The sequence below is a fragment of the Myotis myotis genome, unplaced genomic scaffold, assembly GCF_014108235.1.
Source record: "Myotis myotis isolate mMyoMyo1 unplaced genomic scaffold, mMyoMyo1.p scaffold_m19_p_3, whole genome shotgun sequence".
Classification (NCBI taxonomy): Eukaryota; Metazoa; Chordata; class Mammalia; order Chiroptera; family Vespertilionidae; genus Myotis; species Myotis myotis.
In genome coordinates this window covers 91,311,731-91,334,645 of record NW_023416335.1, presented here as the reverse complement: position 1 = coordinate 91,334,645, position 22,915 = coordinate 91,311,731, and the positions used below count along the sequence as shown (strand labels likewise).

At 43.5% G+C, this 22,915-nt stretch overlaps 1 protein-coding gene across 2 annotated transcripts in view; it reads left to right on the top strand.

Annotated features, from left to right (window-relative positions):
• The window catches only part of COG6 (component of oligomeric golgi complex 6), a 113,792-nt gene that overhangs the window by 87,633 nt on the left and 3,244 nt on the right, over window positions 1-22,915 (top strand). For both annotated transcript variants that reach the window (XM_036299177.1, XM_036299176.1), the window contains one exon: window positions 565-644. In XM_036299177.1, the coding sequence (XP_036155070.1) occupies window positions 565-644 (80 nt within the window). The remainder of the gene's footprint in view (window positions 1-564; window positions 645-22,915) is intronic.

The window sequence follows — 22,915 nt, the reverse complement described above, 5'->3', positions numbered from 1 at the left end:
TTATGCTTTTATAGTACTTTGGTTTCTTCCTTACTAGCATTTAACACAGTTTGTAAATATATATTTATTTACATTATTATTTATTACCTCTCTTACTAGGCCATTAGCTCTGTGAGGGTAGGGACTGTCCTCTTTCACTCACCATTATATTTACATTACCTAATATAATATGTTTCTAATGGTAGATGTTTGATAAATATTAGTTGAGTGAATAAATAACAAATACAATGGATTTAAGAAAGTAAGGTAGATTTGAAATCCGATGACTTTACTTCTTGCTAATATTACTGCTCAAAAGCTTGGTGAGGGAGATGAAAATTAATGGCTAAGGTTCAGAATTTTAAAAGTAGGCATTGCTGGTTATTGACTACTTTAAAAAGTTGACATTTTTAGGGAGTTTAGTTAGAATATTTAAGGAAGTAACTCATTTTGATCACAAAGAACTTGTTATTTGGAATATGGAATTTTGCTTAATATTTAACCCTTAAAAGATACAGTAATATATTTTGAGTTGTCTGTTAGGAAATATACATACTTTATTTTACATTTCTCTGTTTCATTTAGGTTCAGTTTGATCGTTACCTATCAGCTCCAGACAACCTGTTAATGCCACAGTTGAACTTCCTTCTAAGTGCCACAGTGAAGTAAGTATATCTTGGTTCCAATTAGTTGGTAAAGATTCACATATTTTTAAATATTAAGCACATTTCTTTGAAACAAAATTATTTTCATTAAGAGGAAAGTTACTATTGAAGATCTATAGTTCTCAATCATTTTTTATGCCTCAACACCTCTAAGAGAGCAGACCTTACCCTGTTTGTACTTATTTCTTGCATGCATAAAACTCCAAAATCTCTATTTAGTGAGTTATTTTTTAAATCAACATGAATATAATTGGAGCTATGTAACCATAATACCAAATTCCCATATATTAACAAACATGTCAGAGTGACATGGAATATGTCATGGAATATTCATTGTGTCATGCAGATAAGCTACTTTATAGACTGTTTTTGACCTATACAGTTTGTGTAGATATATTATAAAATTGTTCAGTATTATATATTTATCAGGAATGTGTTCAGGACAAAGAATTGTAAACATTAAAAACATTATGTTATTACTAGAGGCCCAGTGCATGAATTCGTGCATGGGTGGGGTCCAGCCGGCCCAGCCCCAATCGGCAGATCGGGGCTGGGCCTGTCGGGAGGAGAGACAGCTGGAGGTTGGCCAGCCAGCCACACCCTTGATTGATGTGGGGAGGGGCAATCAGGGGTGGAGCTGGCTGGGGGGAAGGGCCATGGGCTGATCAGGGTGGTGGGGACTGATCAGGGGTGGGGCCAGCTGTGGGGGGGGCTGTGGGCGGTGGGCCGGCTGGCCCCACCCTTGAATGGGGTGGGGGGGTCAATTGGGGGCCAGTGGCCTGGGGGAGGGGCTCTGGGTGGTTGGCTGGCCAGCCCTGCCCCTGATCAGAGTATGGGGGGCCGATTGGGGGCAGAGCTGGCTGGGGGAGGGGCCACAACTAGTTGGCCGGCCGGCCCTGCCCTTGATCAAGGTGGTGGGGGCCTATCTTGGGTGGGGCTGGCCAAGGGGAAGGGCTGCAAGAGGTTGGCTGGCCAGCCCCAACCCCTACTGGGGTTGGGGGGCGGCGATCAGAGGCAGGGCCAGTTGAGGGGGAGGTGCTGTGGGCCAATTTGGGTGGTGGGGGCCCACTGGGGGCAGGGCCTGCCAGGGGGAGGGGCTGCGGGAGGTTGGCCAGTCTGCCCCATCCCCTGATCAGGCATATTTCGCTGGCCGCAGTGGGTGTCATAGCGACCGGTTGTTCTGGTTCTTACGGCATTCCAGTTGCTGGCTTTTTGTATATAGATAGATAGTTAGAAGAAAGTAAGAGATTATATTGTCTGAGCTTCTTAATTTTATGAAAAATATTAAGCCCTAAGTGGTTTGACTCAGTGGATAGGGTGTTGGCCTGCAGACTGAAGGCTCCCGGGTTCGAGTCCAGTCAAGGGCACATGCCCCGGTTGTGGGCTTGGTCCCCAGTTGGGGGCATGCAGGAGGTAGCTGATCAATGATTCTCTCTTATCATTGATGTTTATATTTCCCTTCCTCTCCCTTCTCTCTGAAATCAATAAAAATATATTTTTTAAAAAAAGACCTGATTCTTAGAAGGGTTCTATAAAACTTTGGCCTCTTTCTTGTCTGCATCTCTGTTCTGCAGCGCTCAGATTGAAGTTCTTCCCCTGGGCTTGAGCCAGTCTTCATGTTATCTTTTGAAAATTTGTTCACATTTCTTTGTCCTTGAGGGGTCCCGGATTGGAAAGGGTGCAGGCTGAGCTAGGGGAACCCCCCGCCCGTGCATGAATTTCATGCCCCGGGCCTCTAGTCTATCCTATATAATAAAAGAGAAACATGCAATTTAACCATCCCTCTGCTATGCTCAAGCCATGCCCACCATCCAATCAGGAGCGAGTATGCAAATTAACCCAACTAAGATGGCGGCGGCCACGGAGCTGGAGCGAGCAGGAAGCTTAGGTTGCCCCCGGTGATGGAGGAAGCCAAGCTTCCCACCTGCCCTGGCTGGCCCTGGGCTCCACTCAAGGCTACAAAGTTTCAATTATAGAAGATAAATAAATCCCAGAAAAAAAAAAAAAAGAAAAGAAGAAAAGGAGAGACTGGGAGCTTGGGTCGCCGGGGGGCGTGGCCAGCCTGAAAACAGCCCTTGGTCCCTCACCCAGGCTGGCCAGGCACCCCAGTAGGGATCTCCACCCTGAAGGGGGTGTGGCCAGCCTGAAAACAGCCCTCAGCCCCTCACCCAGGCTGGCCACACCCCCATGGGGTGAAGGTCCCTGCTGGGGGCTTGGCCATCCTGCAAATAGCCATCAGCCCCTCACCCAGGCTGGCCAGACACCCCAGTGGGACCCCCACCCTGATCTGGGACACCCTTCAGGGCAAACCAGCTGGCCTCCACCCATGCACCAGGCCTCTATCCTATATAATAAAAGGGTAATATGCAAATTGACCCTAACAGCAGAACGACTGGGAATGACTGGTCACTATTACACACACTGACCACCAGGGGGCAGACGCTCAATGCAGGAACTGCCCCCTGGTGGTCAGTGTGCTCCCACAGGGGGAGTTCTGTTCAGCCACAAGCTAGGCTGACGGCTGCCAGCATAGCAGTGGTGGCGGGAGCCTCTCCCACCTCCTCTGCAGCGCTAAGGATGTCCGACTGCAGCTTAGGCCTGCTCCCCGCTGGCAAGTGGACATCCCCCAAGGGCTCCCAGGCTGCCAGAGGGATGTCTGACTGCCAGCTTAGGCCGGATCCCCTGGGGAGCGGGCCTAAGCCAGCAGGTGGACATCCCCTGAGGGGTCCCAGACTGCAAGAGGGCACAGGCCGGGCTGAGGGGGACCCCCCCCCCGAGTGCACAAATTTTTGTGCACCGGGCCTCTAGTATATATATAAAAGCCCAGTGACCGAACGTCGGAACATCTGGTGGCTATGACATGCACTGCGGCAGCCAACTGGCCTGATCTGGCCCCAATTGCCACCCCCACTCCTGCCGGCCTTGCCCCCAATTGGCCCCCAAAACCCTGATCGGGGGTGAGGCTGGCCAGCCAACTGCCCATGGCCCCTCCCCAGCCGGCCCTGTCCCCGATTGGCCCACAGCATCCCAATTGTGGGCAGGGCCAGCCAGCTAGTCACCTGCTGCCCCTCCCCCCCCACTAGCCCAGCCCTGATTGGCTCCCGGCCGGTCCCCACCTGTGCACCGTGCCTGTTTAGAAATACAGTGGGGCCTTGACTTACGAGTTTAATTTGTTCCGAGAATGAGCTTGTTAAGGAGCCCGTTAACTCAAATTACTCTGTCAACTCAATGCAAAAAATCGGCCGATAGACAGCTGGTATCTTAAAAAACTCGTTAGTTGGGATACTCGTAAGTCAAGGCCCCACTGTATAAAACCCTACCCCGCCACCAATCAAACCCAACCTGCCAGAGGCTCCGGAAATCACAAAATTAGATCACTGATTCAGGCTAGCAGTTCAATGTAGAAAGCCTCATTCACGTGAGGAATTGACACCTCTCTCCTTCCCCCTTGGACTCCACTTCTCAGAGGAGGCATGCACGGTATGGACGTGCAAATGAAAGCTCAGAAAAGTCACTTGTTTCGGGTCCTGTGGTGCATCCAGGCAGACAAACTGATCACCAAAAGCCAAGCACCAGACTCTGTCCCTTCCTGATCCTGTGGCCTCAGCTCCAGACAGGCACTCCCCATGGCAGGATACAAGGAGAGCTCTGTCTCAAATCTTTGCAGAGACAGAATGCTCAGGAGGCAAGATATAGAAACCTAAGGACCCAAATGCTGGGGCCCATGCTGCCAGGGCCCGCTCAGAACAAGGCCAAGGGGAGGTCAGACCAAGTTCTGGTGCAATTCCTAACCTGTTTTCGACCTGTCATCCCAGGGCTGCAGTGCATGCTGGAGTGTGTAATCGAGTGGGGTGGGGGGTAGGGGGGGCCCTCTGGAGGCAGAGGGCTCACCCCCAACCCCTGGGTCCCAGGGGCTCTCCAGCTGCACACCCTTCTCCCAGGCACTCAGCCCCAGCTGTGCCAGCAAAGCCTCTTTGCTGGGCGGGATCGCAGGGGGCAGGCCAGGGGAGGGGTTGCCCGCCCTCGGCCTCCCTGCAGCTGTTTGCACACTTGTAATTAGCTCTAATTATCCCGGGCTTTCAGTTCGCCAACTCTGGACCTGGAAGCTGCGCCCGGGTGAACGTACCTGTAGAGCCGCTGCTCCACCTAATGAGTCCTCTTGCCGGGGCTGGGAAGCTCCATTCCTGTTCACAGCACCCTGTGTCGTGTGTCTGTGTTTGCCCAACTGTCTACACAGCCACCACATGCTTGCTTGGGTATATCTTTGTGTGTCCTTGGTCGTGTGTCTGCAATGGCCACTGGGAAGGTTCTCCAGGCACCGTTGAGGAGAGGAGGGTTCGCGGGACGGGAGGAGGGGGAGGATAAACTGGTTCTCAGCTGCAAAGGAAAGAAGTGCTAACACCCAGCTCTCCCAACTGCGCAAGTCCTACATAAACGTGAGCAGCGGCCAAGGCCGAAAATTCCTGGGATTTCGGATGTAACTGCCAAACCGAGGTGTCCTAGACTGAGCTCTGTCTACTCGGCCCCTGCGTCATTTCAAACCTCAGCCACCCGCGCTCCTCTCCTGTAGGTGGCATTGCCAGGGCTCATAGAGGTTAGGGCACTCACCCTAGCCTAGGCGGCACAGCAGGCCAGGGCCACCACTCTCCAGAGCTGCAGCACAGGATTTGGGATTCAGGTTTTGCTCAAAAACAGAAGGTGTGGGGGACCTGGGAGGGAACGCCTCCAGGTCCTCCTCTCTCTAATCTCAGATCCCTAGGCCTTGGCGATCGTGGTCCTGCATACTCAGTCCATTGTCCACCACATCCTTCCAGCCCTTTCCCTGAGTCCAGTTCAGCCATGTCTATGCTGATCAGAACCAGAGCACAGAGGAGAGCAAGCTCAGCCCCAGGGGCCTTAGTTGGAGGTGGAGGTATCAGCCTTCCAGAAGCAGGATTTCTCAGCACGCTTGCTCTGCCCTTAGGGCTGAGTCCCTCCCTCCCTTAGCCTTCCTCGGTTCTCCGTGCCTGACTGTCTCGCTCTGTGTGTCTCTCTCCCTGTTCCTTGCTCTCTGATCCTGTTTACTCATTCCCTATATCTCTCTGGGGCTTTAGACTCTGTCTCTCATCGGATCTCTGCCTATGGAGAACACCCCTGCTGCCCCCGCAAAGGAACACACACCAGCGGAATCCACCTTTTCAATAAAAAATAACAAGTGGGAAACAGTGAATTAAAAACCATTAACTTAAAAACAATCCATGTGTCTGCAAATGTGTTCCAAATGGCAGCACTTCCGGGCCGTGGGGGGGGGGGGGGGTGGCAGGGGCAGAGGCGTGTTGTCCACATGTTCTAGAGCCTCAGACACAAAGTGTAGGGGGCTCAGCGCCTCACTATGGACCCCTCCCACTAGCCACCTGGGATGTCAGGGTCTGGGGAGGGGACTGGTCTATACTCACCCTCTTAGACCCCTACCTGATTCTGTAGACCCTTCCCCTGTTCTGGCATCTGTTGGTCCCTCTTATTCCCCCAATACCTCCAAACCTTCCTATGCTGACCCCAACTCTCCTGTACCAGCCCTCCCCCCCCCCCCCCCGACAGACACACACAGATTTCACCCTCTCCCTCCCGTACCTCCTAGTCTTCTACACCATACTTCTTCCTGCCCTGCCTTGCCCTGCCCCACCTCCATTCTTCCCTCCTGCCCCAGACCACCCATCAGCCCTGGCTCCGGGAGAAATGGTTAGAACAAAGCTTTCCTTGGCCAGAAGAGACTCTCCAGGGAGCTGAATGCAGAAAGGTGCTCCCAGACCTGTACCTGCAACTGCTTTGTCCTGCCAGATGCCAATCAGAAATTGTGTCTCTGGAGACAGAAGGTAGCATAAGTAGGCTGCTGTCCTTTGAAGCCCCTTATCAGAAGAAAAATCGTCTCCCGAAAGAAAAAGAAAAGTTCACCCTGCTGCCTCCTTTATCACTTTCAGCAACCCTCCCTGGAAGTGGAAGGATTGGAAAACATCTATCCTATATCAGCGGTTCTCAACCTGTGGGTCACGACCCCTTTGGGGGTTGAACAACCCTTTCACAGGGGTAGCCTAAGACCATCGGAAAACATATATAATTACATATTGTTTTTGTGATTAATCACTATGCTTTAATTATGTTCAATTTTTAACAATGAAAATACATCCTGCATATCAGATATTTACATTACGATTCATAACAGCAAAATTACAGTTATGAAGTAGCAACGAAAATAATTTTATGGTTGGGGGTCACCCTAACATGAGGAACTGTATTAAAGGATCGCGGCATCAGGAAGGTTGAGAACCACTGATCCTATATAATAAAAGCCTAATTTGCAAATTGACCAAACGGTGGAATGACCGGCGGAACGACTGGTCGCTATGATGTGCACTGACCACCAGGGGGCAGACGCTCAATGTAGGAGCTGCCCCCTGGTGGTCAGTGCGCTCCCACAGGGGGAGTGCCACTTAGCCAGAAGCCAGGCTCATGGCTGGCATGCGCAGCAGTGGTGGTGGGAGCCTCTCCTACCTCCGCAGCATCACTAAGGAGCAGCGAGCCTGCAGTAAGGAGCAGCGAGCAGGCAGGCGGTAAGGAGTGAGGGGTCCTGGACTGTGAGAGGGATGTCCAACAACCGGGCCTCTAGTATACATATAAAAAGAAATTAGATTAAAAAAAAGAAAAGAGAAATGTTAAGAAATCATAAGTGTCCACAAGTAGGAAATTAGGCCACAGCTGTCCTTTTTCTTCTTTTTATTTTTTTATTTCCATTCAACCAGCTGTGTATTAAGTGCTTTCTGTGTAACAGGCACTCATGATTAAGAATTAAAAGACAGTTGCACTGTCTTCATAAAGATTATAATATAACTAGAGGCCCGGTATATGAAATTCATGCTCTCGGAGCAGAGGGGGGTGTCCCTCAGCCTGGCCTGCACCCTCTTGCAGTCTGGGAGCCCTTGGGGGATGTCGTACTGCCATGGAGGCAGGAGAGCACCGCCGCTGTGCTCGCCAGCCATGAGCCAGGCTCAGGGCTTCTGGCTGAGTGGCGCTCCCCCTGTGGGAGCACACTGACCACCAGGGGGCAGCTGCTGCATTGAGCATCTGCCCCCTGGTGGTCAGTGGGCATCATACCGACCGGTTGTTCCGCTGTTCGGTCTATTTGCATATTAGCCTTTTATTATATAGGATGGGTCAGTTAGACATGTGAAGAAATATTTTTATTAAAAAGTACACTAAGGAAAGAACTGTTGAACTTGAAAATACTTCAAATATCTAAAAGGATGTAGTGGTGCAGAGGTGGTGCACCTGTTTTATGTTGTTCTAGAGAAGCTGTGGGCAAACTACGGCCTGTGGACCGGATCTGGCCCGTTTGAAATGAATAAAACTAAAAAAAAAAAAAAGACCGTACCCTTTTTTTTTTATATATATATTTTTATTGATTAAGATATTACATATGTGTCCTTGTCCCCACGTTACCCTCTACCCCCCCCCCCCGCTCATGCCCTCACCCCCCCACCCCCCGTTGTCCGGGTCCATTGGTTAGGCCTATATGCCTGCATGTAAGTCCTTTGGTTGATCTTTTCCCCTACCCTCCCTCCAAAGCCCGACAGTCCAATCACTGCCTCTCCATCTCTGGATCAGTCCTTGTTCATCAGTTTATGTTGTTCATTATATTCCACAAATGAGTGAGATCATGTGGTATTTATCCGCTCTCCAGTTCCATCCATGCTGTGGCAAATGGTAAGAGTTCCTTTTTCTTCTTCCTCTTCTTAAAGAATACCTTTCAGCATTTCATATAATGCTGGTTTGGTGGTGATGAACTCCTTTAGCTTTTTCTTATCCGTGAAGCTCTTTCTCTGACCTTCTATTCTGAATGATAGCTTTGCTGGATAAAGTAATCTTGGTTGCAGGTTCATGCTATTCATCACTTTGAATATTTCTTGCCACTCCCTTCTGGCCTGCATGGTTTCTGTTGAGAAATCAGCTGACAGTCGTATGGGTACTCCCTTGTAGGTAACTGACTATCTTTCTCTTGCTGCTTTTAAGATTCTCTCTTTGTCTTTTGCTCTTGGCATTTTAATTATGATGTGTCTTGGTGTGGTCCTCTTTGGATTCCTTTTGTTTGGGGTTCTCTGCGCTTCCTGGACTTGGAAGTCTATTTCTTTCACCAGGTGGGGGAAGTTTTCTGTCATTATTTCTTCAAATAGGTTTTCAATATCTTGCCCTCTCTCTTCTTCTGGTACCCCTATAATTCTGATGTTGGTACGCTTGAAGTTGTCCCAGAGGCTCCTTACACTATCTTCATATTTTTGGAATCTCTTTTCTTTTTTCTTTTTCAGTTGGGTATTTTTTGTTTCTTTGTATTTCAAATCTTTGACTTGATTTTTGGGATCCTCTTGTCTGCTGTTGGATCTCCGTAGATTATTCTTTATTTCAGTCAGTGTATGCTTAATTTCTAGTTGGTCCTTTTTCATGTCCTCCATGGTCTCACTATACTTATTGAGGGACTCATTAAATTTATCGGCGGTTTCCATAAAATTCTTGAAAAACCTTATAAACGTGGCCTTGAACTCTATATCCAGTCGTTTGCTTTCCTCCATTTCTGCCATTTGTGACCTGTTTCTTTGTCTCTGCATTTTGGCTGCTTCCCTGTGTTGATAGAGTGGCTTTGTGTGCTAGGTGTCCTGTAGGGCCCAGTGGCTCAGCCTCCCCAGTTACCTGAGGTGGACACTCTTGGTGCACCCCCTCGTGGGCTTTGTGCACAGTCTTGTTGTAGCTATGCCTTGGTTGTTGTAGGATCACTGGGAGGAATTGACCTCCAGGGCAATTGGCAGCGAGAATCAGCTGTGTCTGCAGTGGGAGAACTTCTGTGCTGGAGACACCCTTCTGGGGCAAGACTTGCTTCAGTGGGGCTTTGGTGCTCACTGAGACTGCACCCTGAGTGTGTCCCTTATGGATCTGAGGAGTTGTGATCTGGATAGTTCCCCTCTGACCACTGGGTACAGTGGCTCTTGGATCTAAGGAGGTGCTAATTTAGCCTCTGCCTGAGGTTACACAGCAGGAACTACGAAGAGAACTGCAGATTCCCCTTCCTTTTTTTTGGAGTTTGGAAGTGCCCTGATGTTGCTCAGCTGTGTAGCAATGCAAGCCGCTGTGGGGCCTTGGGCTTTCTCTTGGAAGCTCTGGGTCTATCTGGCCCGGCTGCGGTTAGGTAATTACAGGTTGCAAATGGCCGGGGCATTCATATGCAAAAGCCTCTGCCGCAGCCTGGGCGGGGTGGGGTCTCAAGAAATCAAAGGGCGGAGAAAGCAGCTATGGCGGAGCCTCAGCCCTGCCCTAAGGAGTCGCGAGTCCCAGTGTCCCGGCAATGGCTGCAAACACCTCTGAGGGAAAGCCGCTCTCAAGCTCGCCCGCTGCCAGACAGTCCAGTATCTCCCCGTATGAGTCCTGGGTCCCCAGAGACTTCCCGGAACCGGATTTCAGAGCCGTGGGGAGCTTGTGTCTCCCTCCGGATTAAAAAAGACAGCCGCGTCCTCAGGTGCCAGACCCTTTCCTCGCGCGAGCCCCCGTACCTCTGCACTCCACCTCCGCAGCTCCTCCCGCTCGCAGTGTGCTTTTCTTTCCTTCTAGTTGTAGAATTTACACTCAGCCAGCCCTCCTGTAGTTCTGGATGATGTCCACCTTGTGTTTTTGATGCATTTATCGATTGTTGTGGGAAGCAGCAATTTCCCGGTGTTTATCTATGCCGCCATCTTAGTTTTTCCCAAGACAGTACCCTTTTATGTAATGATGTTTACTTTGAATTTATATTAGTTCACACAAACACTCCATCCATGCTTTTGTTCCAGCCCTCCGGTCCAGTTTAAGAACCCATTGTGGCCCTCGAGTCAAAAAGTTTGCCCACCCCTGTTCTAGAGAGTAGGCCTATAGAGTAAATAAAGTAAGGAGACAGCTTTTGGCTCAATATGCAGAAGAATTTAATATTGATTAGAATTGGCTGAAAATGCGATGTTCCATTTTTCTCTCAGACATAGCAAAGTCCCATATTAGGTGTGGTTAGAGTAAATGCTTTTAATATTTGTAATTTGTATATATTATTCTAAAATATGTCATACTTTGTACATAGCCAGAATTCTGAGGACCTGAGAGATTATAAAAGTAACTCTGCTTTGCTATGGCTCAAATTGTGTCTTTCTTAAATTATTTAATTTTTAAGCAAAATACAGGTAATTATTATAAATTTAGCCATATTTCAATATGTAGTATGTGAATGTTGAGTGGTTTGAAGCATCACTAAATATAAAAGATACCATTATTCTTTTTATAGTATAACTAGAGGCCCGATGCACAAAATTTGTGCATGGGTAGAGTCCCTAGGCCTGGCCAGCGATCAGGGCTGACCTGCTGGGTGACAGGTGGGGCAATCAGTGGGGGGCGGGGGGGGGGAGGAAAGGGGGGGGCCCGCTGGCACCTGCCTTGGCGGGCCTGGGGCCTGTGGGCTGGGGGCAGCTCCTGTGTTGAGTGTCTGCCCCCTGGTGGTCAGTGCACATCATAGCAACCGGTTGTTTCACCTGTTTTTCCACCATTCGGTCAATTTGCATATTAGGCTTTTATTATATAGGATGATTGAGTGGAGATTTTAATGTGTTTTAAAGAATGGCATGTAGCCCATAAAGGAAAAAAATGTACAAATTTGACTACCTAACATTTTAAACCGTTTTATGGAAAAAGACAATATAAACTAAGTTAAAATACAATCATGTAGAAAAATATTTGCAAGTTACATAACAGACAGTTATCCTTAGTGCAGAACAAGATCCCACCAACCACTACAAACACAGTAGCAAAACAGGTAGTGTATGTTTGGACAATTCATAGAAGAAAAATAAATGTCAAATAAATATATGAGATGATAGTAATTATCCAGAAAAAGCCAATTAAGCTAGCCTTTCAGATTACCGACAATAAAATGTTTCTTATTTTATATTAATGGACAGGGTCTGGGGAAATAGATATTTGCGTACTCTGTTGATGACAGTATAAAGAAGTACAATCATTTTAGACTGCAATTTGGCAATATATCGTATGTCAACATTTTAAAAGTACATATCCTTATGCTCAGGGATATCTCTTTTTTAAAATTTATTGTTCAATTACAGTTGGCATATAATACTATATTAGTTTCAATGAGCAACATAGTGATTACACATTTATATACCTTATGAAATGATATTTCCTGTAAGTCTAGTACCCATCTGACATCATACATAGAGTACTTTTGACACTATTACCTATATGTTGTACTTTACCTTTCCATGATTATTTTTATAGCTGGCCATTTGTCCTTAATCCCTTTCACATTTTTCACCCATTTCTACACCTCTCCTTCCATCAGGTGACCATCAGTTTGTTCCCTGTATCTATGAGTTTGTTTGTTTGTTCACTTGTTTTTTAGATTCCACATATAAGTGTATTGGGGTCCAGCCCCAGCAGGTCCAGGGGTTCCCAAAGGTGTGGACAGAGTCGGCGAAGAATGAATTAAATGAGGCAGCGTTCAGATGATCAGCATAGCCAGGTTCTCCAGCCAGGTTCTCTAGCCAGGTTCTCCCACCAGGTTCTCCCTTTATTCTCCTGTTACATCTGTATTTATACCATTTGATTTTAATCCTATCCATTCTATTCCAAAGGTTAGGACATTTGTTATCTCCATTCCAAGGTCACTACTCTACTGTTCTGTTAAGCTACAAGGAAGTAACTGAAGGAGATTATCTTAAGTAAAGATTATGTAGCTAAAGCATGATTGTTTGTAGTTAAGGTGATTAACTACCCGCCTGGCACTTAGTTAAGGGGTTTTACTGATTTATTCCCTTCTTTAGTCCTGTTAATCCCTAACTCCAGGGAAAAATCCCCACCTGGGGAAACAACCTTTCTCGGAGAGGTGACCCTGGTTAAAACACGTAGCGCTAAGAAGGGGAGCAAACATATTAAGAACAGTATGCCATATATGCCAGGTCCCTTGAAACATATGCTGTGCAGATGTTTCTTCCCTGCAGCAACTGTGTCAAGCAGCAAGGATGGACCGGCTTCCGGCAAAGTGAAATCATATGATGTTTGGGGCTTTTTTTTTTTTACTATTTTTGCACACATGGCAATATTTCATTCTTTATGGCTGATATTCCATTGTATTTATTTGCCACTTAGTCTGTATTCAGTCATCTATCAATGGACACTTAGGTTGCGTCCATATCTTGGCTATTGTAAATAATGCTGCAAAGAATATAGGGGTGCAAATGTCTTTTTGAATTAGTGTTTTGGGTTTCTTCGGATAAATACCCAGAACTGGAATTGCTGGGTCATATAGTAGTTCAACTTTTAAAATTTCAATGAACCTCCATACTATTTTTTATCATGCCTGCATCAATTTACAGTCCTACCAACAGTGCACGAGGGTTCCCTTTTCTCCACATTCTTGCCAACATTTGTTTGTTGATTTATTGACGATGGCCATTCTCCCAAGTATGAGGAGATATCTCATTGTGGTTTTAATTTGCATTTCTTTCATGATTAGTGATGTTGATCATCTTTTCATGTCTTTTGGCCACCTGTATACCCTCTTTGGAAAAATGTCTATTAAGGTCCTTTGCCCTGTTGTATGAGTTGCTTATATATTTTGGATATTAACCCCTTGTCAGATGTATCATTGGCGAGTATCTTCTTCCATTGAGTAGGTGTTCTTTAGGTTTTGTTGATGATTTCCTTCACTGTACAAAAACTCTTTAGTTTAATGTAGTACCGTTTGTTTTTTTCTTTCTCTTTTGTTTCTCTTGCCCAAGGACACATATCCAAAAAAATATTACTAAGAGTTCTGTCAAAGATTTTACTGCCTATGTTTTCTTCTAGGAGTTTTATGGTTTCGGGTCTTACAATTAAGTTTTTAATCCATTTTGAGTTTTATCTTGTCTTTGGTATAAGAAAGTGATCCAGTTTATACTTTTGCATGTGTCTGTGCACTTTTTCCAACACCATTTATTGAAGAAACGATCTGCCTCATTTGTCAAAGATTAATTGACTATATAGGTATGGTCTTATTTCTGACTTCTCTATCCTGTTCCATTGATCTTTATATCTGTTTTTATGCCAGTACCATGCTGCTTTGATTACTATAGCCTACCTTGATATCAGGTAGTATGATACCTCCAACTTTGTTCTTCTTTTTCAAGATTGCTTTGATTGTTTGGGGTCTTTTGTGATTTCATATAAGTTTTAGGATTATTTGCTCTAGTTCTGTGAAAAATGATATTTGATATTTTGATTGGATTGAATCTGTAGTTTACTTTGAACAGTATGGACATTTTAACAATGCTAATTCTTCCTATCCATCAGCACAGTATATCCTTTCATTTATTTGTATCTTCTTCAATTTCTTTCTTCAATGTCTTATAGTTTTGCAGGTGCAGGTCTTTTACCTCCTTGCTTAAATTTATTCCTATGTATTTTTTTATGCAGTTGTAGATGGGATTGTTTTATTAATTTCTCTTTCTGATAGTTTGTTATTGGTGTATAAAAGTGCAACTGTTTTCTGAATATTAATTTTATACAACATCACTAATCATGATCCAAATTCATTTATCATTCTAATAGTTTTGTGGTGGAGTCTTTAGAGTTCTTTATATATAGTATCATGTCACCTGCAAATAATGACAATTTTATTTCTTCCTTTCCAAATTGGATGCCTATAACTTATTTTTCTTATCTGATTACTGTGGCTAAGACTTCCAACTGTGTTGAATAAGTTTGGTGAAAGTGGACATCTTGTCTTACTTCTGATCTTAAGGAAAATGCTTTTAGCTTTTCATTTTTGTATATGATGTTGGCTGTGGGTTTGTAATATATGGCCTTTATTATGTAGAGGGTATATTCTTTTTTTATTCCCACTTTGCTAAGAGTTTTATAATAAATGGATGCCAGATTTTATCAAATGCTTTTCTTCATCTGTTGATATAAGCATTTGATTATTATCTTTTATTTTGTTTATGTGGTATATTGTGTTAATTTGTTGATATTGAACTATTCTTGCATTCTAGGAATAAATTCCACCTAATTATGGTATACTATCTTTTGAATGTATTGCACAATTCAGTTTGTTAACATTTTGCTGAGGATTTTTGCATCTATGTTCATCAGGGATATTAACCTGTAATTCTCTTGTTTTTTGTAATGGCTTTGTCTGGTCTTGGAATCAGGGTAATGCTGGCTGGCCTCATTAAATGAGCTGGAGAGCCTTCTCTCCTCTTGAATTTTTTATAATAGTTTGAGAAGGATAGGTGATAGTTCTTTGAATTTATGGTAAAATTAACCTGTGATGCCATTCACTCCAGAACTTTGTTGGGAATTTTTTTCATGTAGTGTTTTGATTTTGTTAGTAGTAATTTGTCTGTTCATATTTTTGGTTTCTTCCAGACACAACCTTGAAAATTTGTATGTCTCTAAGAATTTCTCCATTTGGGGGGGGGGGGGGGTTCCAATTTGCTGACATATGATTGTTCATAGTATTTCCATCTAATCCTCTGTATTTTTGTTGTGTCAGTTATCACTTCTCTTTCATTTCTGATTTTATTTATTTTGGCTTTTTTTTTCTTGATAAGTCTGGCTAAAGGTTTATCAATTTTATTTATCTTTTCAAAGAACAAGATCTTGGTTTATTTTACTTTGGTCTCTAATTTGTTTAATTCCACTTTTGCCTGTATTATGTCTTACTTCTACTCATTCTGGGCTTTCTTTGTCTTTTTTTCTTAGTTCCTGTTGGTATAAGGTTAGATTTTTTTATTTGAGAATTTTCTTGTTTCTTGAAACCGAGGCCTCCTGCTATGAATTTTTGTCTTAGAACTGCTTTGGCTGTGTCTAATAGATTTGGAGTCATTGTGTTTTTACTTTTATTTGTCTCAAGGTATTTTTTGATGATCTTGTTAACCCATTTACTTTTTATTAACATGTTATTTAGTCTACACATGTTTGTGTGATTTTCAGTTGTTTTTTTCTAATTGATTTTTGGTTTGATATCATTGTGATCAGAAAAGATGCTTGATATGATTTCAGTCTTTTTAAATTCATTGAGACTTGATTTGTGGCCAAATATGTGGTCTCTCCTAGAAAATATACCATGTGCTCTTGAAAAGAATATATACTCTGCTTAACTGGGGAGAAATATTTTAAAATATCAGTTAAGGCCGTCTGGTCTAATGTATCATCTGATGCCACTGTTTCCCTTTTTGTTTTGTCTGGATGATCTATTCATTGATGTCAATGGGATGTTAAAGTCTCCTACTACTATTGTTGTATTAATGTCACCTATTGTTGTTGATCTTTCCCTTTATTTCTGTCAATATATTTATATACTTATTTTTCTCTCTGTTAGGTATATAGATGTTTCCATGAGTTATATCCTTTTGTTGGATTGATCATTTTATCATTATAAAATGCCCTTATTTGTCTCTTATTACAGCCTTTGTTTTAAAATCTATTTATCTATTTCTACCCCAGCCTTTTTTGTATCTATTTGCATGAGATATCTTCTTTCAAGGAATACCTCTTAATAGAATATTTTCTTCCTTAATGTTCATAAAAATTAAAAATAAAATCTTTAACTAGCAGGAGTATTTAGCATATATGGTTTATCTGAGAACTCAGATTTTTAAAACTTCAAATCAAATGTTTGTCTTTTTTACTGAAGATATATTTTAGCCTTATGTTTACTTTTATTGTCCCATTGTTTAATATTGGTAATGTGAATTTTGTTATTAAAAAAGTTAAATGAATATAGATTTTAGTACATTATTTAAAAATGTACTTGGTGGCTTTGTAAACTGAGGAGCAGAGTGAAGAAGCCCCATACCATCAAATAGCAACATTTAAAATTATATTAATACTTGTTTGTATTACCTTTATTTAATTATTTGTGCTTTAGCAGTATTGTTTTATTCTGGTTTTTCCCAATTGCAGATCTACACTGGGTTTTTTAGCTGCATTTTACTTTACAGACATTTGTAATCTAGTTTAATGTTTTTGAGTGTTTTTACTGTAGTTGATTTCTAATTTCATTCCATTCTGGTATGAGAAGATGCTTGATGTGATTTCAGTCTTCTTGAACTTATAGAGACTTGTTTTGTGTTCTAACATGTGGTCTATCTTTGAGAATGACCCATGTGCACTTGAGAAGAACGTATAATCTGCAGCAATGGGGTGAAGTGTTTTTTAAATATTAATTAAATCCATCTGATCCAGTGTGTCATTTAGAGTCACTGTTTCCTTGTTAAGTTTTATCTGGAAGGTCTATCCAGTGAAGTCAGTGGGGTGCTAAAGTCCCCTACTATGACTGTGTTGCTGTTGATCTCTCCCAGAAGGTCCTCTATAAGTTTTTTAATATATTTAGGTGCTCCTATATTGGGTGCATATATGTTTACCAGGGTTATATCCTCTTGTTAGATTGATCCCTTTAGAAATATGTAGTGACCTTTGTTGTTTCGTGTGATGACCTTCTTTTTGAAGTCTATTTTGTCAGATATGAATATTGCTATCCTAGCTTTTTTTTTTTGTTTACATTTGCATGGAAAAATTTTTTCCACCCCTTCATTCTCATCCTGTGTGAGTCTTTTGTTCTGAGGTGGGATTCTTGTAGACAGCATATAATTGAGTTGTGTTTTTATATCCATTCAGTCACCCTTTGTCTTTTGATTGGAGCATTTAATACGTTTACATTTAAGGTTATTATTGATAGGTACTTATTGCCATTTTAATTCCTTATGTTTATGTTTCTCTCTCTCTATTCTCATTACAACAGTTCCTTTACCATTTCTGGTAGTGTTGGTTTGGTGGTGGTAAACTCCTTTACCCTTTCTTTGTCTGGAAGCTCTTTATTTAACCATATATTTTGAATGATAGCCTTGCTAGATATAGTAATCTTGGTTTTAGATCCTTGCTATTCATTACCTTGAGTATTTCATGCCATTCCCTTCTGGCCTGTAGAGTTTCTGATGAGAAATCAGCTGACAGCCTCATGGGAACTCCTCTGTAGGTAACAAGTTGCTTTTTTTTGTTGCCTTTAAGATTCTCTCTTTGTCTTTAATGTTTGGCATTTTAATTATGATGTGTCTGGGCATGGGCCTTTTTGGGTTCTTCTTGCTTGGAACTCCATGCCTCCTGGACTTGTGTGACTTTTTCCTTCACCAGGTTAGGCAAGTTTTCTGCCATTATTTCTTCAAATACATTCTCTATCCCCTGCTCTTTCTCTTCTCCTTCTGGCTTTTCCATTATGCGAACATTGTTACATTTCATATTGGTTCACAGCTCCCTTAAGCTGTCCTTCTGTTTAATTGTTTTTCCTTTTAGTTCTCTGATTGAGTGATTTTTTTCTTCTACCCTGTCTTCTAATTCACTGATCTGATCTTGACTTCCCCTAATCTGCTGTGTATTCCTTCCAGTGTGTTCTTTATTATGCTGTTTCATTCTTTCTTTATTCTTTTCATTCTTCATTTCCAACTGTTCTTTTTTAATAGTTGCTATATCTTTTCTCATGCTGTTGAGCATCTTTACCATCATAATTCTGAACTCAATATTGGTTAATTTCTTATCTCCATTTTGTTTTGCTCTTCTTCTAGAGAATTCTCTTGTACTTTCATTGGGGCTTGTTTTTTTTGTTTTTTTTTTGTCTCCCCATTTTGGCTGCCTCTTTGGATTTGTTTCTGTGTATTAAGTAGATCTGCTATGACTTCCAATCTCTAGTGTAGGACAATGTCAGACACTATTTCTTACTGGCCCTGAGTACCCTGTTTGGGGTTGTCAGCAATTCACAGCTTATGCCTCCCTCTGCTGGGGCTGGGTGCCTTTGGAAAGGACCAAGTTGTGCACCTGGACTGCTTTTCTTTTAAGCCTGGAGCTTAGAAGGAGATCAGGCAAAGACTCAAAGCCTCCAGAGATCCTCTTCTGCGGGCAGTCTGATTGTTATCAGCATAGATTCACCTTAGACTATCAACCACAGGGTGGAGTTAGAGGTCTTCCAACAGGGTATGGCCATTGCCTTTCCCCCAGGCCAAAACCATCTTCATAGCATAGGTCCCTGGGAGAAACATGTCTGCTGCAGCAGCATGAATGAATGAATCCACACAGGAAACCAGGGTGGCTGCCCTCCAACCTCCAACCCTAGAGCCCTGAACCCTGTACAGTGGGGCCTTGACTTACAAGTGTCCCAACTAATGAGTTTTTTGAGATATGAGCCATCTCTCGGCTGATTTTTTGCTTTGAGTTGCGAGCTAAAATTCGGGTTACAAGCCAGTTTCAGATACCCCACCGCTAGTTGGCACAGCGAACGTCACAGTGAACGCCACAACATCAACCCAGCATCATGTGTCTCACTCGTTCACTTTAAGCTGTTAGCTCTTAGTTGAAGCATCAGTGTTGTGCTTGCATTTGTGCTTGCAGTTATTTTGCAAAACTTCGTTTTTTCAACCATGGATCTGAAGAAAGTAAGTGCGAAGGACAGTGCTGATAAGAAGAAGCAGATGATGTGCATTGAATTAAAGAAAGAAACTATCGAAAAACATGACCAAGGTGTGCGTGTAATTGACTTGGTGAAGCAGTATGAGCGTAGCACTTATACAATCTGCACCATACTGAAGCAGAAGGAGTCTATACAGGCTACAACTCCAGCCAAGGGCGTTAAAATAATTTCTAAACAGCGGACATCTATCCATGAAAATATGGAGAAGCTGCTAATGGTGTGGTTAATGGAGAAGCAGCTCACAGGAGATACCGTGACGAAGGCTACAATCTGTGAGAAGGCACGAGCTATTTACGCTGATTTGCTGCAACAGACCCCAGGCACTTCAGTGGACGAGGCATCGGGCTAGCCATTTAAAGCCAGTCGGGGCTGGTTCGAAAATTTTTAAAAGAGGACCAGCATTCACTCCGTTGTCAGACATGGTGAGGCAGCGAGCACGGGTATAAAGGAAGGTGACATCAACGAGCTCATTGAGGAGCACTATGAGGAACTGACAACGCAAGAGCTAAAGGAGCTACAGACACGACAGCACACGGAAGTTTTGCTGGAAATAGATGACATGGAGGAGGAGGAGGAGGTTATCTCTATAAGTGAGATAAAGGAAATGTTGGGAATGTGGGAGAAACTTTCAGACTTTTTTTTTTTAATATTTCTTTATTGGTTTCAGAGAGGAAGGGAGAAGGAGAGAGAGATAGAAACATCAATGATGAGAGAGAATCATTGATCGGCTGCCTCCTGCACACCCCCACTGGGGATTGAGCCCACAACCCAGGTATGTGCCCTTGGCCAGAATTGAACCTGGGACCTTTCAGTCCACAGGCCGACGCTCTATCCACTGAGCCAAGATGGCTAGGGCGAAACTTTCAGACTTTATTCAAAAGAAACACCCAGAAAAAATTGCAACTGGGCGTGCAATGGAGCTATTTAATGACACTTGCCTAACTCATTTCAGAAATATTCTGAAAGGGAGGATGAAACAGATCTCATTGGACAGGTTTTTATCGAAAACTCCTGTAGATGAAAGTGATGAAAGCGTGGCGAAAAGGGCAGAAATCAGCAAATAAGATTCATTTATTCAGTTATTCAGTTCAGCCTTTCTCCTCCAACTCCATCAGCATCTTTAAGTCATTTGATCTCCAAGGTAAATGCTGTACATTAAACTTAATAAAACAAGTTTATTGCACTACATTCTATTGTTCAGTATTGTGTTTTTATACGATACTAGAGGCCCAGTGCACAAAAATTTGTGCACTCGGGGAGAAGGGGGGGTCCCTCAGCCCGGCCTGTGCACTCTCACAGCCTGGGACCCCTGAGGGGATGACCACCTGCTGACTTAGGCCCGCTCCCCAGGGGATTGGGCCTAAGATGGCAATCAGACATCCCTCTGGCAGCCCGGCAGCCCTCGGGGGATGTCCACTTGCCAGTGGGGAGCAGGCCTAAACTGCAGTCAGACATCCTTAGCACTGCTAAGGAGGCAGGAGAGGCTCCCACCACCACCACCACTATGCTGGCAGCCGTCAGCCTGGCTTGTGGCTGAGCAGAGCTCCTCCCATGTGAGAGCGCCCTGACCACCAGAGGGGAGCTCCTGCATTGAGTGTCTGCCCCCTGGTGGTCAGTGTGTGTCATAGTGACCAGTCATTCCTAGTCGTTCTGTTGTTAGGGTCAGTTTTCATATTACCCTTTTACTATATAGGATAGAGGCCTGATGCACGGGTGAGGGCTGGCTGGTTTGCCCTGAAGGGTGTCCTGGATCAGGGTGGAGGTCCCGCTTGGGTGCCTGGCCAGCCTGGATGAGGGAATGATGGCTGTTTGCAGCTGGTCATACCCCCTTCAGGGTGGGGGTCCCCACTGGGGTGCCTGGCCAGTCTGGGTGAGGGGCTGAGGGCCATTTTCAGGCTGGCGGGTGACTGAAGCTCCCAACCTCTCCTTTTTTTCTTTTTTTTTTTTATTCTGGGATTTATTTATCTTCTATGGCTGTTACTGGAACTGAGAGCCAGCTTTAGCTCTGAGGCTCAGCTCCAGCTCTGAGACCTCGGCTGCTGAAAGCAGGTATCTGGGTTTGTTTGGCTTCTATAATTGAAACACTGTTGCAGCTCCAGCTCTTAAGCCCGGCTGGCTGAAAGCAGGTTTCTGGGGTTTGTTTAGCTTCTATAATTGCAACATTGTTTCTTAGAATGCAGCTCAGAGGCCGGCAGTGGCAGGCAGGGAACCTTGGCTTCCTCCATCACTGGAGCAAGCAAGCCTCCTGTTCGCTTCAGCTGCATGGCTGCCGGCCGCCATCTTGGTTGGCAGTTAATTTGAATATCGCCCTGATTAGCCAATGGGAAGCGTGTTGGAGGTACGGTTAATTACCATGTTTGTCTATTATTAGATAGTATTCATTATTTTTAAATACATTTTTCTTATTTAAAAACATTTAATAAAACAATTGTAGTGTTTTTTGGGTGTCTGGAGCGGATTAATGGAATTTCAATTCATTGTAATGGTGAAAATTGATTTGACATACGAGTAATTTGAGTTTTGAGCTCTGTCGCGGAATGAATTAAACTCGTAAGTCAAGGCCCCACTGTACTCTCCTCACACAGCTTCAGTCCACTCTGCCCTCATTCTGCCAGAGTCCAAGGTGAGTGGCTGCACATGAAATTTTGTGTGTTGGTCCTTTAAGAGGGTGCCTGCATTTCCAGCCATCTCTCCCTGGCAGGAAGCAACCCTGCTGCTTTTCACAACCAGATGTTAATGTGCTTTGGGCTAGGGAGCCCCACTTGGGGTTAGACCCCAGAGTTCTCAGTGGGATGCCCCCACAGCTAAGATATCTCTCCTGAACCTCAGCTGCTGTCTAGCCCAGCCACCCCTTTCACATCTCCACATTTCCTACAGTCTCTATGCGATCTCCACTTTCTGTCCTTGGTTATCAGGGTTCTGTCCAATTAGTCTTCAGTTGATTTTTCAGGGTAGTTTTTCTGTATTTTAATTGTATTTCCATTTTGGTCCTGGGAGATTGTCAGTGTAGCTTCCACTTACTTTGCTGCCATTTTTAATCTCTATGTAATCCAGTTTCATTTATAAATAGGTGCCCTGAGTTATAAGTAAACTTAAAATTTTTCATCATTTGGACTTGAAGGTAAAATTTAAAATTTATCACTTCAAAATATTCAATAATTTATTCTACATTTACCAGTTACCTAGATTTTTTATGATAGTATTTTTATTCATTATTGTACCTTATTCTGATTATAGACTGGTGAGAAGGAATAGCCTTGTTACTTTGTGTTTTTATGTATATGTTTAAATATACACTATATTTAGATTGAGTATAGATTTTAGAGTATGAAGTGAAAGTAACAAATGCTTTATATATCCCCTAAAGTTTGTCCTAATTGCTTTAAGTAAAGAACTAAATGCTATATCTAAAATATCTTCTTTGACTTGCTGCAGAATGGATATCAAATATATCTTATATTTCACACATTTAAAAAATACCAGCTTACAGTGTTTCTCAGCTATTTCATTTTTGGAAAAAACATTTTGCATTTTCTTAATGCACTCATTGTTAAGCTCAATCAATTAGAGGAATGATCACCAATTGATAGATTAAAAAATATTTTAAAGCCTCATCCGGTTAAGCAAATTTCCAAACCAGTTTCCACCATCTTTCCTTCCAACAAAGGTTAGTGTAACTAGTGGCATTACTCCACTCTGCTCAGAGAATTCTCAGTGTATT